General features: G+C 38.7%; 1 protein-coding gene and 1 long non-coding RNA gene across 3 annotated transcripts in view; one reads left to right on the top strand and one right to left on the bottom strand.

The window, feature by feature from the left end:
- Positions 1 to 23801, top strand: part of ELP4 (elongator acetyltransferase complex subunit 4) — a 151068-nt gene that overhangs the window by 48408 nt on the left and 78859 nt on the right. For both annotated transcript variants that reach the window (XM_083599773.1, XM_083599774.1), the window contains exons 7-9: positions 3047 to 3235; positions 19309 to 19417; positions 22763 to 22869. In XM_083599773.1, the coding sequence (XP_083455899.1) occupies positions 3047 to 3235; positions 19309 to 19417; positions 22763 to 22869 (405 nt within the window). The remainder of the gene's footprint in view (positions 1 to 3046; positions 3236 to 19308; positions 19418 to 22762; positions 22870 to 23801) is intronic.
- The window catches only part of LOC310756574, a 156276-nt gene that overhangs the window by 90908 nt on the left and 41567 nt on the right, over positions 1 to 23801 (bottom strand). The window lies entirely within an intron of this gene.

The following is a 23801-nucleotide window of genomic DNA, read 5'->3' as shown; positions in this document are numbered from 1 at the left end:
TGTACACTGCTCCATATGGGAGATTTTTTCTGCTGCCAGGATCCCTCCCGTGCATGAAAATCTGCATTCATGGGAGGGCTGGGAACTCTCTATATTATCCACTAAATATTATAGACCAAAAAAAACCCTTCTGATCCAGAGGCCAAGATCAGAGGCATGTGCAAATGCATAAAGTGCTAATGCAGTCATGGGAAGGTGTGGTAGGGAACTAGCTTTTACTTCCTGCTGCAAAAGCCTCTCATACTAGATTGAATGCTGCTTGAAAGGCCTTTTGAATTTCTGTACATCCTGCACAGCTTATCTTCAGGCATCTTTTTATGTAGTCTTAATTTTCAAAAGAAAGCAGAATGAGTGTTATTTTATATATATTCTTCTACATAGAATATATCAATTACCAGAATATAAGGTTTAGGATATTAGTTAATTTATGATTGTTTAATATCCACCACTACCTACAAAATGTACTAAAGTTTATTCTAGCAAGTACCATAAAGTTATCTGCAGAGTTAATTCTGTTATTTTATTCTGTCCAAAATCAAAGCACTAATGCACTACTCTTGGGAGTTTATTCTCTGGTTAACTTGTCTCTTTAAATATGGATTCTATTTAATGCTTCTGCATTCTAGCGTAATTTTTATTAATGTTTATCAAGCAGAATTCTCCTGGTTGTTTTAGTTTTCAGTCTGTACTGAGCATAATGTGCAAGTATGTTTTCCCTTCAGTAGTTAGCAGTGTCCTTCTGGAGAAGTAAATTGGTCCCTGACAGGCACCTCTGCTTTGGTTACCATAGCAACAGGCATGTCATAACAGTTCCCCTAGTACAGTTTGTTGAGCTGCTCCTCCAACATGATGACAGGTCCTTTGGAAGAAGGAAATTGTAGAATATCGGAAGCAACAGCACCAAAGTGACATGAAAACCCTGGGAGCAGACAGCAAATAACCTGCTACTGGAAAAGAGTTTAATAATAAAAAATGTGTAGACACTGGGTGAGGGATAAAAATAGCACTAAGGTATGTCCCCAATGCTTTTTTAATAACCCAGAACTCACAAGTGGATAAAGACATTTCTAAGACATGAAGAATTGTTTTCTTTTTTTAAAAAAAACAAAAAAAACACAACACCACAGCAAGAGGAGCCAAACACTTCGTTTCTAGTAACAATTCTGTTTCATTATTTAAAATATTTAAATCCCGCTCAAGAGGGCTAGCAACAATAAATGAAAATTATATTAAGAATTGTAACAGTAGAACACTAAAAGCAGCAGAAAAACATTAAAACATCCGAAGTGGTGTTTGTGTGTATAAAAAAGACAGATGAATATTAAAAATTCCATGCGAAGGTGGCCCCTCATGGCCCAAAAACTTTCCTGAAGAGGAAGCTTTTTAACCACCAAGTTGAAGGCCATTGAAGAGAGGGCAAGACAAGGCTCTGAAGAGGGGGATTTCAAGAGCCTGGTTGCAACCATTGAAAAGGATCTCTTTTTGGATTCAACTAAGCATACGTCTAGGATGCTGGGTTGCTGCAGGCTCTTAATCTGCCCCTCTTAATCTGTTCGAAGAGCTCTTCGAACATTCATCTTTAGTGGATGACCTCATTTTTCAGTATTATGAGAAGAGAAGATTCTCTCTATCCACTTCCTTCACACCATGCTTAATTTTATACGCCTATATCAATCATGTCCTTACCACACACCCATTTGCCTTCCTATATAAACTAAAAAGCCCAAAATGTGACCTTTCCTCATAGGGGAGCTGGCCCAGCTAAACAATCATATTGGTTGCAGGTAATGAGAGGCTTTATGCACCAGAATCAGTGCCTTAAATTGGGCTCAGTAGCAAACAGGCAGCCAGTACAAAACGTTAAGGATTGGTGATAAATGATCCACTTTGCAGTCCCAGTTAGTAACAAGGCTGCTGCATTCTGCACCAGCTGCAGCTTCCAGATGTTCTTCATGGCAGTCCCATGTAGAGTGCATTGAAGTAGTCTTAATGACAGCTTACCAAAGCATGTGCAGCTTGTAGCAAGGCCCTCCCAATCCAGGAAGCACTGGGCTTAGACACTCCTTGCCACTGAAGCTACCTGAACTTGAAGTGACAGTGGCTCTAAGAGCACCTCCCTCCCCCTAAGCAGTGACCCTTCTCTTTCTGAGAGGGTGTGCAGATTTATCCCAAACAACCTAACTTCTGAAACCCTGAATCATGGAATTGCTCACCCACAGTACTTCTGTCTTACTGGTATTCAGACTCAGATTTTTGGCCCTCTTCTATTCTGTTACTCCTTCCAGACACTGCCCCAACACTTGTACACCCTCTCCTGATTCAGATGGTAGAGCTGTGTATTATGCCCATACTGATTACATTGTGCTCCAGATCCCTGGATGGCAGCTCCATAGAGTTGTTGTTTTTTTAAAAAAATCCAGACCAGATGAAATTCTACAGAATCCTGCCACCCAAATGCCAAAGGCTGAGCATAAGTTTCCAATTCTACTTTCCTTTCTGTCGATAAGAGTGAAACCACCATATTCTAATGCTCTTAACCCATTAAACCATTCCAGGAAGATGTTGCAGTCAGTGCTTTCAAAATCTGCAGAGAGATTAAGGAGAACCAACAACGTAATCCATCTGGGTGACCAAGGTTGTTTCAATGCTTAATCAATGCTGGAAACCAGCTTGAAATATGTCTACATAACAACATTCATCCAGACAAGCTTGAAGCTGAGCACCACCTCAATCAAGTGATGGTCTCACTCAATACACCTTGCTCATTCTGTTCCCTAGACTGAAAAACCCTCTCAAAAGAAATGAGAGTCTTTAACAATCATATAGAAGCTTTCTGAGGCATCCTCAGATTTTAGTACAGGGGGAGTTGGGGGAAAGCCTGTGAGTGGCAGTGCATTTTGCTCTTGGATTTCCCTATAAACCCACTTATTCCTTTCTCTCATTTCCACCTCATCTCCCCAATCCCAGCAAGGATATTCTAGAGTTTATTTCTTTCCTTTCAATGTTTCAAATGTTACTGAATATGTTACCTTTTTATATTTGACAGAAGAAGCAAAGAAACATTTTGAGGATTGGAATTCAGAGCGTTGGTTCAGTACTATGGGGTGATGACATTTGTAGTACTGAAAATCCACAAAATATTCATAGTCTCACAAAATTTATGTATGCTCTCCGTGGTCTCCTTAGAACATCTTTGTCTGCCTGCATTATTACTATTCCAGCTCACCTGATCCAGGTAGGCTTATTCTAAGTGCAACTTAATTGTGGTGGATACATAAAGAAAAGCACAGTCGAGTTATTTTGAATTATTTAGAAGACTTCTATTCTGCTTTTTTTTTTTTTGACAATCACTTAAATGGATACTTAATGATCAGAATATGCCAAAGTGGTGCTATTGAATTGCTAAAGTCCACCTTATATTAGCTGTATTTTTTCAGTAGCAAATATAGTGTTAAATTATTATCATTATTTTATTTAATATAACTCAATTTAACTCTGTTATTTAAAGTTGTGCTAGGCCATCATAGTCTTATGAGAAAGTGTGGTAAATGCGGAAATGGTGTGTTAAGGAGCTAGTCATTTTTGAAGGGAAAGTTACACTTAACAAACTATTGCAAGCTCGTTCCCATGTGTATGGCCAGAGGTTAGAATAGAAAAGGAGAATGTGCAAGTTAAATTAAATTGAAACAGTACAGCATGATGACATATGTTCAAGGATCCTGAAAATGTTTGCTGGGCGAATCTCATCTTGATTAGATATTACTTTGAAGAATTAATAGAGCACTGGAATGGTCACAAAAGATGAAGGGGGAGCAAATATAGTGCCCTCATTTGCATGTAACACTAAGCCAAAACATCTTTGTGAGAACAAGCAAACATGCTTTTCCACCTCCCCACTAATTCCTGCTATACTGCACTGAACTAAGCAGTGGTTTTGCTTAGCATGTCATTGGAATATGGGCTCATGATACTGTAGTACCTCGGGTTATAGACGCTTCAAGTTACAGACTCCGCTAACCCAGAAATAGTACCTTGGGTTAAGAACTTTACCTCAGGATGAGAACAGAAATCGCGCAGCGGCAGCAGGAGGCCCCATTAGCTAAAGTGGTACCTCAGGTTAAGAACAGTTTCAGGTTAAGAACGGACCTCCGCAACGAATTAAGTTCTTAACCCGAGGTACCACTGTGTGGCTGTTCTCCAGACAAACCACAAGCTGTAAACCATAGGACAAGCCTTGGTTCAGCTTATGATGTTTCTAGAGAGCTAAACCACAAGCCCATGCTCATATGACACACTAAGCCAAACCACTGCTTAGCTTAGTGCAGCAGTAAAACAATTGAGGTGGAGCAAAGAGTGCTTACATGTAAGCTTGTCCATACTAAACCATGATTTAGCATAGCATTATGTGTGAAGCACAATAGAGAAGGAATTTCAAATTTTATGCTTGATTTCTGAATTAGGGAACTATTGGAGCAAATACTAACAGTATATTAGCACTTTTAATTTCTGAAATAGTGACAAGCAGCCTACATGGTTTCATAAAGAAAAATATTTCAAGGCCAGTCTAATACTTTATTTGATAAAATTAGTTACATAGAGATAAGGTGAACAACCCTGGATATTTTAGGTTTAAAGTTAAAGAGGGCATTGACCTAGTTGCATTTAAACTGTGCAGGGCATTACAGATGGAGAGAAGGAATTTAATCCTGAGGTACCCATTCACATAGCATGTTTCTGACTGTTTCCTAACTGATCTTGCTAGTGGATTTTGAATAGCCCTAGACAGAATAGTTTTATTTATTTTTGAAATGTATATCACACCAGTATGACTTCAGAGCCCTTGAGCACTTTTTGTATTAATTTGCCCCGAAATTAGAACAATTAGTTCTGTTGCAGATTTGGTCTCTTTGTAACGGATAGTTAAGAGATATGTAGCATACATTGGAACAGCCATTCTACCTAAAACAAATACATTTTGGGTTGGCTAAGTATGAATATTCAAGTTTTGTGCTTATAGGACTTGATTCTGTTGAGAACAGGAGCAGCATGTGTACATAGGAATCCCATAAGGAACTAATTCAGCCTTGTTTTCCTTCTCCCCTGCTAATATGAGCACATAAAAGTGGTCTGGAAGGCAGCACTGCAAGGAATTGGAGGTCCATGCATGACTCCTCCATTCCTGTTGAATCCCTATTTCTGCATCATTCAAGTTACTCCTGAAGTGCGCATAAGTAATTCACATGTTGTAAGGGGCAAGATGGAGGGATTGGATGTGCACAGAAAACTCCCTTCCCTGCAGTGGCCCCTTGGCTCTGCTTGTGGTGCACCTGAGTCCTTGAGCTGGCAGAGGATGGGAAAAACCAGGCTCTACAGACTGTGTTCCCAAATTCAATTAGTTCTAGCCCACGGTTTTCAGTTGCAAATATTAATATTGGTATTTACAAATATGAAAGACTACACACATTCATAATCTAAGTAATAGAACTTTAATATTGGTATGGACAAATAGTAAAGACTTCATGCATTATTAACTTAAGTAAAATAACTTTATAATAGCAAAGAATGCTGCATTTCCAATTGCTAGCAGCTGATTTATTCTCCTACTTAAATATTTGGTTTCCCCTCCACACACACACACTTTGCCCAGCATTTTGCAGATTTGACATTAAAACCCTATGTGTCACCTTTGACTAGGCTTAGTGAAGAAATGTGTTGTATTAATTTTGATGTATTTGCCACAGTAGTAACATTAAATGTAGCTAGCAATGGTTAAACCTCAAGCATCCTCTTTCCATTAAGCAGTAGCTTAACAGAATGCTTAAACTGTAGAGCAAACTGTCATCAGGAGGAGCAAAGCGGCTGAGGTTTTCCTATATCCCACATTACTCAGTTCCCAGAGCCCTGCTGTGTAGTTGTTCCAGTCTCCAAGAAGCCTGTTAAAGAGCCCCCAAGAGCATGTGTCCAGCCCTCCATGTTAATAGTTAATTGGTGAGGATGGCAAGATGAGAGGACAGCCGAACATGTGGTCTCTCAGTCTCAAGCACTAGACAGACTTTTTAGTTCTAATAACAGCAGCTGCTCACATTCTCACTACTGAGCTTCTCACAACTCTGTTGCTGGGATTTGTGAGTGGATTAAAAAAACGTAAGGGAAAGATCTTTGTCTAAAAGACAAAAGTTTTCCTTGTTTCACCTTTGCATAAAAGAGATTCATGTGCAGTTCTATATGTCTATTTATTCAATATTTCCAGTAGAATTAGCTTATTTATTTAATGTATTTATATCTTGGTTTTCAAGAGCACTCCTTACAAGGCAGCTTACCAAAAAAAAAACACACCCAATAAAACGTCTCCTTTTTTAAAAGCATGTTTAAGAGTAAAACCACTCAAGGTGTATATAATGCACACAATTGTTTAGCAAATGTAACACAAATGTAATTATTATTTATTAAATTAACACAACTTTTCTCCTATAGCCTTTAGATTAAATAATCATTTATGTTCTATGTAGTTTCCATGGGAGTTTATTGCATTGGGCAGGAACTGTCAGAAAAATTGGGTTGTTAAAGACTGGGGAAACTACAAAATTGGTTTCCTAAATTGCTTTATTGCGAGCTGAATCAAAACTTACCACCATAGAGGCCAATAATACAATATATTCTCCAGGAATGTGAATTGGAAGATAACCCGTTATAGTGCTTCTATTTGCTGTGATCACTGAACAGTCTAAAATGTCCAGTCAGAGTGATAGACATCTGTAAGGTCCCTGAGCATTTTGTTGCTATTTGTGTTTGTATATCTTTATCATCTGTGTCTTGCAGTAGAATAACATCAAACTCTACAAAGGGAAGATGTATAGGCTTGGATCTAAAGATTGGATGAATGGAACTCACTTATGCCACAGCCCTGAAAAGCCTCTCCTGAGGGTTGAGAAAGCTCTTGAGAAAGACCTGGGATGTGGCCCTGGGTTCTGCAGTGGAAGGAGTAATTGGAGAAAAACAAGCAGAGTTCTGCCTGTGCAAGCTGTCTCTCCCCAAATATCTCCAATTTCCCTTCACTATTGTCATATTCCAACTCTCTCAAAAGTAGCTTTTTAAGGAGCACAGGCAGTTGCAAGTTGGGGGCAGGAAAGCCCCATGGTGCATGAGCAGTTACAATTTGCTTTTCTGCAGGGTAGTAAATAGTGATTGGAACTATTATCTGCTTGGGGAAGAAACTATACTATTTAGTCCTGCAACAAACAGTGCAAATTGCTAATTTGTTTAGTTTTGTTGTAGGATCCAACTAGTTAAAGTGAACCTGTTTCATAAGTGGATAGAATTATTACTCAGCATATACCAAGGGAAACTGATAAACGAAAAGTCAGTAGGAATAAGCCTTGTTATATTCCTCAAGGATTCAGTGAGGTACTGTTTAGTGTGGTGTTTTCATTATTTCATATGATATGTTTAAAAATGTAGATGGTGAATTATTTATATCTTGCTTCTTTGAATTCACTGAAGTGAGTACATGTTACATTATGTTTCTCAGTAGAAAGAAAACCAGAAACAAACCTCTTCACATCTATAGACTTTTGTGTTCATGTGGGTATTATTGCCTCTAAAGTCTCTTTCAAATCAATTAGAATATTTTAGAACTTATGTTTTGATTATCAAATAGAGCAGGCTATGTGCTTATATATTTTTCTGTGCTGTTTTATTCTTTAAGCATTTTTATTCTTGGAGGTAAAGAATACCATATAGAACTAATATTTTTTATTCTCTCTATTTTTAAAAATTAAATTTATTTAAGATTTCTCATGATTTCCCATCTTGTAGTCTCTGTACTACAGCAGAAAAATGTGTTTGGTGCTCTTCTAGAGGAAAAATATAGAACTTAGTTTTCATGGTACTAAGACTAGATTTGTGCTACTTTATTTTCTAAATGTAAATAAAAGAGAACATTTTGATGACTGCACATGGAGTTATAGAAGGTCATAGAATTGTGGGATCAGGTTTGCCAGGTTGATAGTAATTATGTTGTAAACCATTTCTTGCCTAAAAAAATATATTATCAATATTTCAACCATGTGCAAAAAAGTAACTTGTCCTGGACAAGTCACATACCCTCAACCTAATCATCTTTAGCAGGTGTAACAATGAGCATCTCCTAACCATGGTTAAGAGATTGGGTGTGTGCTGCCAGATCACAAAGTCCCTCTCCACAGCGCTTTCACAAGCAAGTTTCTCCCCCTCTTCCTTAGTCGCCTGTGAGTATGATTAAGTATTACATCTGTACTGGCATGAATCATTGTTAGGCTGATGTGGTTTCTTTCTTAACACGGTTCTGAAATCAGACTTCAAAGCTGATTTCCCATCTTGGTGAAAGGGATCCCTAGTTTTCCTTGACAACAGTTAACAGTAGTCAGGACCAACCGAGATTCACTCTAGAGAGGAGAGAAGCTAGAGGGCGTTAAACGTTTTGCCATCTCCCAGTTTCATAGCTGCAGTTACCATGTTCCTCCCAACTATTACCTCTGCGCCAGTCCACAGGAAGAGTTTTATGAAATTAAAACAATGTTTATCTGAGTTCCTTAGTGGAAGCTGTAATAAATCATTAACTTATTTGTAAAATTTCACACATGTTATTTAAGAAGATAAACTATACTAAGCAACAAAAATAGCATTGGATTTTTGAGCAGAAGGATGCTTCACACAAGGGAATTCCCTGCCCCAGGTCTGCTGCAGTCCCTTGTACCACCTACCCTGTAGAAACCTCTCCTCAGGGTGGGGAAAATCTTTGACAGTAGCTTGAGATGGGGCATAGAAGCTGCTGGATGAAAGAAAAATCACCCAAAATTGGGTGGATGGCATGTTCCACAAATTCTGTCACCTATGGAAGATTCCTTGTACTTCATTTTGATCCCCCTCCCCACTGTATTACTATCTGATCTTGGTGATAAGACTGAGGGTGGTGGGGACATTTTGACAGTTTTCAAATACTTTTTAAAATTAACTTTGACATTCAGCAGTAGATTAACAGTGTAATCCTAAACGTGTCTACTCAAAAGTATTGAGTATTGAATTCAGTGGGACTTACTTTCAGAATTGCAGTCTAAATTGTCTCAAGAAGATTGCAATCTTCTTTCCTAGGGTCTTTCAAGAAAACATATTTTTGAAGGACAGCCTTAGAGCTATATAGTCTCTTTGAAAAAATGTAGATTGAAGTATATGATTCACTGGGTACACTTCAGTTGTGTGATTCTGAGATTAGCAACAACAAAACCAAGTTACAGAACAAATGTGTTTGTCTAATCTGAAATAAATTGTAGGGTTCTATAAAATAACTTGGTCTTGTTTAACTGAGAGTCAAGATTTCAGAATGAAAACTGCAGCATTGATTGAGATTGTTAGATGTTCTCACAGTATGGTGAGTACTCATCTGTTTAGGCATATGGAGTATTTTGGCTGCTGAGCTAGATAGTTAATATAATGTCTAGCATCCAAGTATGGACACAACTGTTACAAAGGCAGAAGGCAGGGAGCTCATATATAGAGCTTATTTAGACAGTTCTGAGAAAAGGAAAGAGTCTAGTAAGAATAATTAGGATTTGATTATCTGTATTTGGAAAATGAAAGTTTGGTAATGTTTATATTTCTTGAATGTTTTGTGTTATTTATAAATAAGGTGATGCACTTTTGAAAACCACTGAAGAGTGTTTGCTGCTCAAATGCAGCTTTTTCCAAATAGAACAAATAAACATGATTTTAACATTTAATGTATAGTCAAATTTCTGCAAAATACTTTTATAAAGTACAGACTATTGCCTTATTTTCTTAACACCTACCTGCTTATCTCTATCTTTTAGGTCTGTTCTATTAATTACATGATAATTATGATATAAAGGAATGTTGCATCTTTAATGATGTTTTTGTGCCCTGTGTAGTTAAGCTTTAATGCTAGGGGGAGGGAGGGAGATTAAATTAGCCTTCTAACCTCTTTCTGTTCCAGACTGATGATGGAAAATAAAAGCTCTTAGCCACAAAATGTAACACTTAGAATTAATATTTAATTACTCCAGCAAATTGTACACTGTGGCTGAAAGCTTCCAAAGAGTTGTTAGTGCCACAATTGACCTACAAGTTTAATAATAACTCACTTCTTGAAGCAAGTGCCAGTTCAGCATAGTGGAGCCACTGTAAGAAAGTCCTGAGAGATTAAAATCAGCAAACCAAATGGCAGACGAGGATTCCTGGGATGGAGCCTTCTGGAAAGCTGGGAGCTGGAGTAGCTTTTCAGCCAGGATTCAGATGAGAACAGTGGGTGAAAAAAACTGATCCCTCCTGTTCTGGGAGTTTCTGGTTGGAGTCCAAAATCCTTCGATTGATGTTTATAAAATGGTCTTACTTCAGCTTATTAACTTACGTTGCAGATCAAATAAGAAATATTTTTCCAGAGTCTTTCTGTTAGAAGCTCTTCAAAATCCATTCTCCCTACTCCTCCCCCATGAGCTGTGTTTGCATGGCATGAGATTTAGAAATGTCTGTACCGCATGTACTTGAAAGTATATGTTGTGTCACATTCATTATATTTACTTTTAATTTCTGAAACATAAACAGTACGTATCAAAGTTCACATTTTTAAAAAGGTGCTGTTTAATTGTGCAATTTAAAACAGGAAAAGCTAGCTGATAAATCCTTCAGCCTTCTCTTTTCTTAAAAATTATTTTCGTAAAATAGGGCATCATGAGTTCAGAAATGTGAAAACACACAGCAACAGACCGAAGAAGGAACACTTTGCATTATTTATTGGCTGCATCATTAATATTTAAAGAAAAACTAGTCATTAGTTAAAAATTAAAGCAGATGAGGGCCTTGCCAGCAGAGGGAGCAGTCATGTCTTCTGTCAGATTCCCATCATTTCCCCACCTATTTCATCTTTTTTCCCAGCCAGTCTCCCATCTGGACCTAGCTTTGGCAGCCTGTTCCTGATGACAGGCTATAATTTTATACTCAATAAGGGATTAGTGTAAACTGATTGTAAAATTCAGTATCTTTAACCTACCATTTGATTACAAACATCAGATGGATGCTCTGCTTGATATTTGCTTGTTGGTGATTGCATATGTAGGCAAGTCGCTGTTTGGTCCTCTATGAATTACTTAATTCCCTCCTTTGAGGAAGCAGCAGAGATATATAGCCATTTCAAATACAGCACATTTCTTATATTTAAACTGAATCAGAAAGAGGTACTTGGTTTCTAACAAGAATTCAGATTTCCCAAAGTCATTCTGCCTCTAATATTATTTCTGTCTTTGAAATGCATAAAAAATTAAAATTATAACTAGTAAAGCAGTATTTCTATTCTACCTTGACTACAGAAAAAACCTGTTCAAAATATGCTACATTTTTCAGACAACTGACACAGGTATCCAACCTTCTCTTACTCAAGTGTCTTGTCTGTAGTATAAATTAAATATCAGTGCTAAGGATGTTTTCTTGGAAGAGAGTTCTGTTGAAAGCAATAGGATTCTCATATCCATCCTTCTTTATTATATATGTAAAAAAAAATATGTTGCAGACAAAGCTGGAAGCAATAACACTGATTGGATGAACATTTGTTCATACTGGAATATAAATTTTCATAGCTCAGTAGTAGCAATCTGATTCCATTTTTGGTTAAAGTAGAACCCATTCCTTTTTGTATTAGACTGACTTTTCCCAAAAATCGCCCCCGTCCCTAATAAACCTAAAGGTTTCCCTTCCTTGGCCCTAGTAAAATACTGAGGTGTATGCACAATATTTAAATCATATGACCTACATATAATTTAAGAAGACGGCACACATGGAATAGAGAAACCAAATTTTTGTCCTACATTTTGCTTACATGGCCTCAGGCAAATGACTTGATTGTTATGTGCAATTTTCTGTATCTTTAAGATGACAAAACGGCTTATTCTATCCTGTTACTGTGTTTTGTAACCCTGACTGTGTAGTACGTTGCATTTATTAGTAGTTTTACTCCAAAAGTTAGTGTGCTTGCTGTTTTTCTTAATCTATTATTGCCTCCATTGATCAAGTTGTACCTGGACCAAATTACAATTCAGAACTATTGCCCTCTTCATCAGATACATGAAGGGTTATCATGTGTTGGGGGAGGAGTGTAGCCAGTGAAGTCAAAAAGAAATGAAATGCAGATGGTATGAACAGGGATAAATATATTATCAACAGTAACTATTCACAATAAACAGTTACTGTTGATAACACAGATATCCTGGCATTGGCACATGCGGTACAATTTTTTAAAAAAAACCTTTGTCTCAGTTCAGTCTTTATGATTTGCAATTCAGCAGTTTCATGTTGCAGTCTTTCTTTGAAATTCCTTTGTTCGAGGATGACCTTTTTAAGATCAGTTACAGAAATGTGTTCCCACTGGTTTCTGGATATTGCCATTTCTGATGCCAGAAGACTGACCTGGTTGTCCTCTGTAGAATGCAGATAGTGGCCTGCATCATGTTGGAAGCTAGGGTTGGGTGATACCAGCTTTTCAACATCACAGTGTATCGCCAGCCAAACATTGCGGTTTGGCAATATACTGCAATGTTGAAAAAACAAGCTGCATTGGCCTCTGCCCGTGAGGCCCTTGGGGAAACTGCCCCAGATCTCACGTCAGGAACTAAGGCTGTTTCACCCAGGCACTGGGACACCACAGCTTGTTTGCGCAGCTCAGCTGAGACAGCGCCCGGCACTCCTGCCGCTCACACGAGAGCGGGCAGAGCATCAGGGCTCCTTTAAGTGCTCAAAGTGGGGAGCTCCAACCACACTCGCCTCAGCTGAGCAGTTTCAGGGAGCCCCCCCCCCCAGCGCACCAGCTCACAGGAGCCAGCACTGAGCTAGGGGCTCATTTAACTGCTAGGCTGTGGTAAGGGCAGCTGCACACCCCTCATTCGAGCAGTTTAAACATGCAGAGGGAGGAACAAGGTGCATCGGCGCCTCGCTGATACAGCTTGTTTCTCCGTCTGCATCGTATGAGGGCAGTTTCACTCAGCAATATATTGCCGCTGCTCCTGAGTCCCTCTGCTAGCATTACCGCTGGAAGAAGGAACTCTAGCGGCCACTACTAGCAGAGGGACTCAGAAGTGGTGGCATTTTCACCAGCAATATACAGTGCCGCTGAGTGTAGTCCTCAGCGATATATCGCCCAGGCAAAAGCTGATCAAGTGAATGAACACCAGATACTGTGAGTGACATTCGGTTCTGCAGTAGTGTTGCCAGGGTAGAGATGGGGACAAAACTGAGCATCGGGATGTTATCCCTGTCTTTGTATATCTGTTATGTTGCCTGTTGTTGCTGGTAATCTATGATGCAACTGCATTTGGAATACTGTGTACAGTTCTGGTCACCTCACTTCAAAAAGGATATTGTTGAGTTGGAAAAGGTTCATGAAAGAGCAACCAAAAGGGGTGGAGCAACTCTCCTGTAAGAAAAGGTTGCAGCATTTGGGATTTTTTTTTTAGTTTAGAGACAAGTTTGTACTGTTCTTTGTGGAACTATTCTTGAATACCTCTCAGAAAATACTGCTGCTCATGTTCTGAATGGGCTCATCTTCCTGGAACATGAGACTCTGCCTTTATTGTTAAAATTGTACTGGCTACCAGTCTGTACCCAGACTCATTTACTGATACTGATTATCTTAGGCCTAAATGGTTTGATACTGTACTATGATACATAGAGGACTAAGTAAACCTTGTATTACCTTTGTCTGGCATATGTCAGTGCTAGAGCAGTGCTGGGGAATTTATTGCCTTCTAGAAGCTGTTGGACTCCAACTCCCATCAGCCCCAGCCTGCAATAGCCAGTAATCATGGATACTAAGAGTTAGTTCGGCATTATCTGGAGAGGCATAGATTCACTATGCTCTGCAGTAAAATAAATAAATAAATAAAAGCTTCAGTGTGACTACTTCCAGATTGTGGAAATCTGACCCAGGAGAGACTCTGGCTGAGTTTTACTCGCTGGAAAGCCCACTACTTTCTCCCCTTTACTGGACCACAAACACAAAATTACTTTGTCTCTCCCCCAACCCCTAACACTCATTCTCTTCTCCCATTGGAGAAGATAGGCAAGGAAGCGACACACATGCTTAGCTTTTAGGAGAAGTCTAGCCAAAGCTGGCTAGAAAAATTATCTTCTACCAGCTTCCTCCCATTCACAGTTCACAGAATTCAACACTACATTAGCTGCCTTGTAGCTCTTTCTTCAAGTGAAAGGGCAGATATAAGTACAATCAGTGGCACTAGAACCAGTCTCTACAGAGAAATGCTTCTTCAGCATCTATTCAATCTCCTTCGTGGTACTCCAAAAAGACGATGTCTCTTGGAGAGCCATTCTGGACCTAAAATTTCTGAACCAATAGGTAGCCTACAGGAAATTCAAAATTCAAAATGGAAACTCTTTGTCTATCAAACTCAGCAACATCCTAATCCATCACGGATTCCATCATAGTGAAATCTAGCATCAACAGACAAGGAGGCACCCAATTTTGGGAGCTTCAGGCAGAAGTATGCCTCTTCCTCAGCTGGACAGAACACAACATCCAGTCAGCCACAGCCAAGCACATCTCCAGTCTCCTGAACATGCAAGGAGACTGGCCGAGACTGCAGGAAAATGGACCAAGCAAAATGGCAACTGCATTCGGCAGTTTTCCATCAGCTTCTGTCAAAGTTCAGCCAATGCCAAGTTTGCCTCAGACTAGAATCATCAGCTCCCACGGTTTTTTACCAGATTGCCCCGCTCTTCCCATGGCCACCAGGTCTTTTCTTCCCTCCACTTCCCATTATTTTGAGGGTCCTCCAGAAGATCAGAGAAGAGCTCCTCATCACACCATTCTGGTCTTGTTGTTATTGGTTCCCTCAAATACTCCACCTGGCAGTCTCCCCTCCGTGGTACTTACCTCACAAATCTCCTGTCTCAGGACCCAGTTCTTTATCTGGAGCCCAACTGGCTCCAGCTGACTGCGTGGAGTTTGAACGATGACTCTTTACCAAGCTGGACTTACCTACAGATGTCATTGCTACACTCCTACACTCCAGGAGGCCCTCCACCATCCACTAGTACCAATCCGCCTGGGAAACCTTTCAGCTCTGGTGTGCAACCACAATACGCTTCTCCAAGAAAGTGGAAGTTTTCCACTATCCTTTCCTTTCTAAGGATGGCCTTGGCAAAGGCCTTCACTCAAATACCCTCAAATGGCAAGCAGTAGCTCTCTCTTCTATCCTGCCATAACCATCCACTGCCCCCCTCTCATCCCATCCACTCTTGAAACGATTCCTTAGAGAGGCAACTCTAAAGTGTTCCCTGACCAGCCACAGATTCCCATCCAGGGATCTCTACGAGGTGCTATCAGCTTTACAGAAGCCTCCCTTTGAACCACAAGGGAAGGTCTCCTTCAAGGTCTCATTTTTAGTGGCCATCACTTCAGCTCGCAGAATTTCAGAACTCAGAGCTCCGTTTACAGCCAAGCACCTCTGCGCCTTTCAAAGTCAAACTCATCTGATAGCCTGGTTGGTTCTAGTTTAATAATAACAATAATTAACAATAAAGAATATATAAAAATTTACTAATAAAGAATAATAATAATAGTTTGTTTGGATTTTAGTAGATATCAGTGTTTAGTATCATTACATGTAGGGTTATTTGGATGTAGTAATACTGGCCTAATTAACAAATCATAGTTTATTAAGCTACAAACAAGTGTCATCCCTCCCCTCCTTGCATACCAGTTTTGCTATTCCTATCCTGGCTAGTTTAAACCAGTTTCTCATTGCATCTGAACGAATAAACTGTTGTTTAGTCTCAGCTTCCTAACTAGTATAGTTCAAAAACATCTGGTTCTGTATTTGAGGGTATGTATTGTATCATTCTCAATGTCTCAGTCACTGGAAATGAGAGAAGAGCAAGTTTTATTCTAATCAGTTGATCACAGCATAAGTATAAGCTACTCAAATGCAGATTTTTTCATGTACAGTGGTACCTCTGGTTACGAACTTAATTCATTCTGGAGGTCCGTTCTTAACCTGCAACCGTTCTTAACCTGAGGTACACTTTAGCTAATGGGGTCTCCCACTGCCACCAGCGCACGACTTCTGTTCTCATCCTGAGGTAAAGTTCTTAACCCGAGGTACTACTTCCAGGTTAGCAGAGTCTGTAACCTGAAGTGTCTGTAACCCAAGGTACCACTGTATTTCTTACCAGGATAGAAAGGCCTTGTTCAGTCCTTATTCAGGAAGAATGAGCTCAGTTATTAAGTATCGAGAACAGGGACTCAGGTGGTTGTTGCAATGGAGAAAGTACCTTGTAAAGAGAGGGGGAGTTGTTTTAAAAAACAGACTGTTAAGTTGAGAAAATGAGGCCTCTATGGTTATCAACTGCATTCTGAAAATACCTTAACCGGGGGAGGGAGGGGCTGCAATAGAGGGTTTCACTGTTGGTCTTACAAGAGCAAATGGCTACATATTAAGATTGGAAAAGAGTAGCTTCTGTTAGCACTGCCAGGTTTTAGGAAAGTCTTTTTGGAATGTCCTAGGAGCAAGGAACAGTCCAAGACTTGAGCTGGTTAAATTTATGGAAGGTATCTTAATATTCTATTTTATTCAGTGCAGAATTCAGTGACCAGATTGCTCACTGGGACAAGAAAAAACTGAGTAAATAATGCAAATCCTGGCCTGACTTGCAATGGCTTCCAATTAGTTTCTGGGCCCTTTGACCTATAAAAGCCTTAAACAGCTCAGGACCGCAGTACCTCAAGAACCACCTCTTCCCATACAAACCAATGCAGACCTAACTAAGAGAGCATTCCACAGGTGGGGAGCCACCACAGAAAAGGCCCGTTCTCGTGTGATCATCATCTGAGACCCTTCTTCGTGTGCCTCCTCCACAAGAGGTCTGGAAGGTGGCACATGAGAAAGGGCCTTTTCTGTGGTGGCTCCCCACTTATGGAATGTTCTCTTAGGGAGGCTCGCCTGGCACCTTTGTTCATATCTTTAGTCACCAGGTAAAAACATTCCTCTTCTTCCATGCCTTTGGCTAATTAAACAATCTACAGCCTTCTAAGCTGGGGGGGCAGTGTTTTTGTCTGTTGCTATGGTATGTATTTTTGTGTCTTCATATTGTAAACCACCCTGTGATCCTCAGATGAAGGGCAATTTTATCTTTAAATATACTTTTGAGGTCATCCTTTGGAGAGATGGGACATAATTATGCCCCTAGAAGCATATTATTACATACATTAGCATTCCCTTTTGGAACATTTATAACAGGAGCCAGAAAACAGATTTTTTAACCACTTGAATGTTCTACCTGTAAACAGAGGGGGAGAGTGAGCCCTCATAGTTGAAATATAGCATAAAAACCTTTTGGGCACCCCCCCAAAGCAGAAGATTTCAATCTGCATATTAATCTGAGAATTGTAAGCCAGTAGGTCTTTGAACTCAAAACCAGCAGATTCCTCAGGTTTCTGTCCTTGTTAACCTCCACCAGAAACAGTAGCTTGAGGAATCTGCTCTTGGTGGTGCAGCATGAAAGGAGGTCCCCGGATTCAGACACTCCCACATCCCACTGCAGCCCTTCCCTTCCCGTCCCTAGGAGATTACCTCAGGACCACAACACCTCAAGGACTGCAGTACTTCTCTCCATATGAACATACCCAGACCCTCAACCATCATGTGAGGCCCTACTTCATGTGCCTCCTCCATGAGAGGTCTAGAAGATGGCAACACAAGAAGAGGCCTTTTCTACAGTAGCTTCCCATTTGTGGAATGCTGTTCCCAGGGAGATTCGGCTGGTGCCTTCATTCTATACCTTTAGGCACCAAGCAAAAACATTCCTCTTCAGCCAGGCCCTTAGCTGATTATGATCCGATACCCTTTTAAATGTGTTGTGGGGGAGGAGTTATAGGTTTGTTTCTTTTCTTGTTTTTATTATGTGTTTTGTATTTTTTTTAATCTTGTATTTTTGTATTGTGAACTGCCCTGAGATCTATGGATGAAAGGTGGTTGAATAAATGAATGAATGAATGAATAAGTAAATACAACCCCGCCCCCATTTACGCGTGTTCAATATGTGCATTGCGTAAACTCCAGAAGTGACCCAAAAACGTCACAAAAAGAGGCGGAATGGCACAGGGCGGAAAAGGGTGCTTGCTGGTTTTTTAACAGTGTTTCAATATACACAGTTTTACTGACGCACGTAGTGGCTCAGAACGTAACCCCCATGTAAATGGGAGTGGCTGGCCTGTAAATAAATAAATAAATAATAGTTCCATCAAGATCTGCATCCCAGATGTGCCCCATCCAGCAGTATCCTTTTGCATGTGTGGATCTGAAGGAATGAAAACCTGCTTCTGCTCACATACTATCCTTGTTCTATTGGGAAAAAGAAATATTACTTATTGTTTACAAAATGGGAAATTAATATTCATTAGTGACTGTTCAGTAATTTGAATATTTAAATATGAGTCATAAGCTTATGTGTATCCCAGTTAATCTACCAAAACTTATTCTTTTCTGTGCAATATGGGTTCATGTTCAAGTCTCCCACCAGCATTTGCTTGCTTGCTTGCTTATTAATTAAATTTGTATGCCACCCTTCATCCACAGATCTCAAGTTAGTTCACAACAGAAAAATACAGTATAAAATACCAGGTAAAAACAAGAACAGAGGAAACAATAATCCCCCACCCCGTCTCACAAAAGGGTATCGGATATTAATCAGCCAAAAGCCTGATTGAAGGTGACATTCTCACCTGGCGCCTAAAGGTGTATAATGAAGGTGCTAGCCGAACCTCCCTGGGGAAAGCATCTGGGGAGAAATGAATAGAACTTGAAAATGCTTAACTTTAGCCTGGTTCACATGGCACCTTAAGCCAAACCTTGACTCAGCTCAGAATGGCGTAGCTGCAGAAAGGACTGGTGAGAGGAGCAAAACAGCTATGAGTTTCTCTCTGAGAACCCTTTACAATTGTGCCATCTTGCCAAGCCAAGCTTTGTCTTGGCGTGTTGTGCAAACCAGGCCTTTGATTGGATTGGATTATGTATGTATACATAACACTTCCTTCAAACTATAATCTAATTTTAATAATAAAAATTACATTAGAAAACATTACAGTGTATTCTCTGGCAGAGGAGAGGTAATGCTTCTCACATTTTCAATAATTTCTAGGTATTGATGACCTATTTTTCCTTCAAATTGTCATTGAGAATATAAAGGGCTGCTCTTTGAACCTTAATTATCTTTTTCATCACAGGTTGTGCATTTTGTTTCCATGTTTTACAGAATAAAGCAATTATGGAACGTGTTACAAACTTGTCAGATACGGTAGTTGGTCTTGAATCATTTATTGGCTCTGAGAGAGAAACCAATCCATTATACAAGGATTACCATGGTAAGTTCCGTCCTTTCCTTAGCAATGCAAAAAGTGTGCCCTAAGTGCTTCTAGGGCACTTAGCAGTTTACCCTGCAATTGGAATATCTGCCATAAAGTAGCATTTGATTTCATTTTTGAATATGCCTCTTAAATGTTTCACCTTGCTAACCAATCTTGATTTAGACATATTTTTTTTACTAAAGTGCATTAAGGCTGCAAAGGAAACATGGCAACTCCTTGCATGTTGTCAAGCTGTATTACCAAGGCATGGCTCAATCAGATGTACATCTCAACAGGCAGGCTTTGGGGAATTCACATGCAGAGGAGGCTTGGCAATTGTCTGACCAGTGAGCTGAAATTGTCATGAAATCAATAGTTTTGATCTGCCAAGTTCTAAATAGAGAACATGAAGAACAGTTATATATTTCGGTGAACAGACGGCTAAATGATACAGCACGAAGGGAGAATTTTATTTCTAAAGATTGCCAATTAATTTTCTTGAATTTAACTACGACAAGTTTTTAAAAATCAGAAAAGTAGAAGTGTATGGTACAATTTAAATTATATAGAAAACCAGTTTTGCTGTAGAAACTTCTTGCAGTCAACTTTTCATGTATTTTCATCAAGAATGTCTAACAACATTTTTGTCTGGATCCTTTTGTACAGATTTTTGTGCAAGTTCTTGGAACACACTTTCAGAGAGTTTAAACGTTATTAAGAGTCTAAACTGAATGACAAACAGTTTTAGCTAATCCAGAACGGAGCTTTGAGTGTGCATAAATTACCATTATTATTATTGTACACTACTGTAGTTCCATGGAAACCTCCAGTCCAAAGACTGAGCTGCTTATTTGAATCCTGCTGTAAATGTTGTAAGAATGTGTAAATGCTCTTCGGCATAAAATGAGAAAATGCAGCTTGGATGGAGTAGTGGCAACTTATTTGCTTCAGCTTGATTAGTGCTGTACTTTTTATGTAACAAACAAATCTCTTGAAATCATTTCCTTAAGTAACAAAGTGAGTATCGGAAATGAAAAAGCTATTGAAAAAAAAGCCTTTATTTTATTTTATTTTTTTACTTATATAGGTCATGTGGCATTGGTTCAATCAAATACAGTCCTACATTATTGTTACTTTTTAATAGTTGTGAAGCTCTGTAAGGGAACACGTATATTTTGTAATGGGCTTGTGTTCTTGTTTAAAATTTTGTGTTCTTTCTTAATCAGTAACAAATCGTTTTTTCTATAAATTATTCCACTGCTTAGTTAATTTGTAACTTTTTTGAGACTTCTGCAAAACATTCAGGGATTTATCTTTCTAAAAATCCTTTGTCAAGAAGTATATTGCTCAAAAGTGGAAAGGCTTGTACATTAAAAATCATGACTTTTACATTAGTAGCTTTATAATTTAATAGCATTTGTTTATACAATTTCAAAAATATAGATAACTTGTGAACTTGCATCACAGTTTACTGCTTTTAGCATGCACACACTTCCTGAAGGCCATTCTCTGTTTGCTGCATTTATATGCACTTTATTCCTGCACTAGTTTCTAAAGCACTGTGTGTTAGTATTAAACTGTGCATAACAATTCCTTTGTTTTGAAACATAAGCATGTTTAATAGAACATTGAACAATGGGTGTGGTTTGATTTCTAGTTATTATTTTCATGTCAACAGCTTTTACTAGATAGATAACTGGTTAAGTACACCAACATTCTTAAGCGGCATCCCCAGATTTCTCAAAAGACAGAATTGGGGTAGTGATTTACCACTACCGTTTGAAGTGTACAGAAACATTAGCCAAGAAACATGTTTTATATCATTTGGTTAATCATATTTACATTGATCTCACCGCAATTTGAAATGCACTGGTTGTGATCCCAAGAAATAATTAATGCACTAATAAGAGCACTGTGTGTTCAGCCAGCATTTTCTTTCCAAGTTTCCTCTCTGTTAGCTCCCAGTCTAAAGATGCAAGCTGTTTTTAAACTGAATAGTAGCTTGCCTCTTCAAGAGTAGATGTTCTAGCTGCATATATATTGAGCCTATTCACACACAAATTGCTACCTTGGAACTGTGGAACCCAGTTTCACTGGAATAATTGCAGTCTACTTCCATGTATTGGCACTAGTCCAGTTAAAGGTGGGCACAGCTGAGTTTCCTTGAAACCAGTAAGACTTAATCCAAAGTAACTGAATCACGTCTCTTGGTTTCAAGGAAAATTTGTCACTAACTTTAGACAGATTAGGTCTGATGTGTTTAAGATTGTCTGAAGGGATAAGTTTGCATTTGCAATAAGTTCTACAAAAATAATTCTAGCTTTCAGTAATTTAAGAAAAATACAAATTATAACATTCAGGGGTTTAAAAGATGTTTAATTTTTTAAAAGTTTTGGTCTCTTGTATAATAATGTATTCAGCAACATGTACTATTTCTTCATTTCCCCTAAAAACGGCTGATTTTACTTCACAGTTGGAAAGAGTGTTCATTTTTAAAACGAGGACTGCTTGATAAAAATGCCATTTGAATTGCCCAGTATTTTTTATCTTTATTCATTAAATTGAAAACAAATATAATGTAACCTTTAATTGTGATGTCTTGTAAAATATTTCTCATTTTCTATTGTGGAAAATGACCCTTTGGTTGTTCAGAAACTATATTAAGCTGCACAGAAACCATCCAGCATCCTTGTCAAAAGAAATCAGCTTGAGACCCATCTGACAGTATGCAGAGCTTGCAGTGTGCCCAGTATTGTTACTAAATTCCTGCAAGCTCAATGAACATCTTGCATGCAGAAAATAATTTATGTTGGGTTTATGTCATGATTAAAATTTTCTAGCAGCATATTCTACAACTCTAGTTCCCACAAGACTTTTTAAAAAGTCATCTTCAAGGTGTAAAGCAAAATACTTTTCATTAGAGCTTCACTGGTTATCAGTAACCCATGAGCCTTGCTTTGCTGGCTGCTTACTGGTGCATTTAATAAAATAAAGATCACTCAGTGGTGCCGTGGGCAGCATGCAAGGTGATAGCCATATTTGCTTACTGTAAATACAAGGGAAAATCACACACAAACCGGCTGTAGTTTTGACAAGTATTAAGATCCCTCTTTACATCTGTACCTCTGTACCAAAGTGCAATTAGTTTTCCTCGCACAAGGATTTCTGTTTATCTTATTCTGCTTGATTACTTGAGTATAATCACACCGTTTGCTTCATTGCTCCTGGTCGCAAGCTCCAGTTTTAAAAGGGGAGGATGAGTGTGTGTAAATATACCGAATTCTGCTGTAAGACATTAATTTACGCATCTGGATATCAGCATTTTCTTAATTCTTTTCCTCTATTACTTTTCCTTTTCACAAGGTTTGATTCACATACGCCAGATTCCTCGGCTTAATAGCTTGAGCTGCGATGTGTCAGACACGAAGGACCTTGCTTTTAGATTGAAAAGGAAGCTATTCATTATTGAGGTAAGGTTTTTTTCCTGTATATATACAATTCTGCATGAAAGATGAAATCTTGTCTTAAATGTTTAACCATATTTAATTTGCATCAGCTATTTACCTGGCTTTTCATGCTTGGGAAGGTTTTAGAAATTATTGTTTTTATTATTAAAATGAAGTCAATTTCTGCGTTACAGAAACTGAAGTATCCGGAAACCATTCATTTTATTTTCAAACGAATGTATAAAAAGTAGGCCACAACCTTCAATAACAAAGCATGACATGCATATTTCTAAAGACGTCAAGAGCTTGTTTAATTATATGGTAATGACTTGCTCTTTACTTGTTTTAGTGAGTGGGACAGTGTTTACATCTTATTACCCCAGTTGAGGGTTTCTAATGTGCAATGCTGCCTAAAATTGAGTGTGCTGTGAAGGATAAGTGTCCTTATCAATATTCAGAAACCACGTCCTTTGCATTACTGGAATCACCTTCAGCTCTTCTGTGTCATTTTAAACACAGTATCATTTACATTAATGTCCTTAAGTAAATTTTCTGCTGAATTTAAACTTTTCCCCCCTGACCTTTTATGCATAGTCCACAGAGAAGGCAATAACACAAAAAGATTATTTTGTTTTAGGCTTGCTAAAGAGCAAGTGGACACAGAACTATTAAGCAATTAGAGCTGATGTATTTATTAACCAAGTAAATGCCGAGTGAAAAAAGAGATGGCTTTGGGAGTCATCAATACAGTCTCTACAGCTTTTAAACAAAGACATAAAACAGCCAAGCAGGCCTGACAAATCATTTAGTTTAATCTCTTTTCAAATGAAAAGCTGTTAAGCAGGCCACTTGTCTTAACTGCTTGAAACCATAAAAGGAAGAATTGCCACCAATATATTAGCATATTTTTTACTTCATCACCAAATGATGGTCAATGTGGCTTGGCACTGCTTTGG

This window comes from Podarcis filfolensis, assembly GCF_964270895.1.
Source record: "Podarcis filfolensis genome assembly, chromosome: 1".
Lineage (NCBI taxonomy): Eukaryota > Metazoa > Chordata > Lepidosauria > Squamata > Lacertidae > Podarcis > Podarcis filfolensis.
The sequence above is the reverse complement of the archived record's forward strand: the minus strand, read 5'-3'. Positions and strand labels throughout refer to the sequence as shown.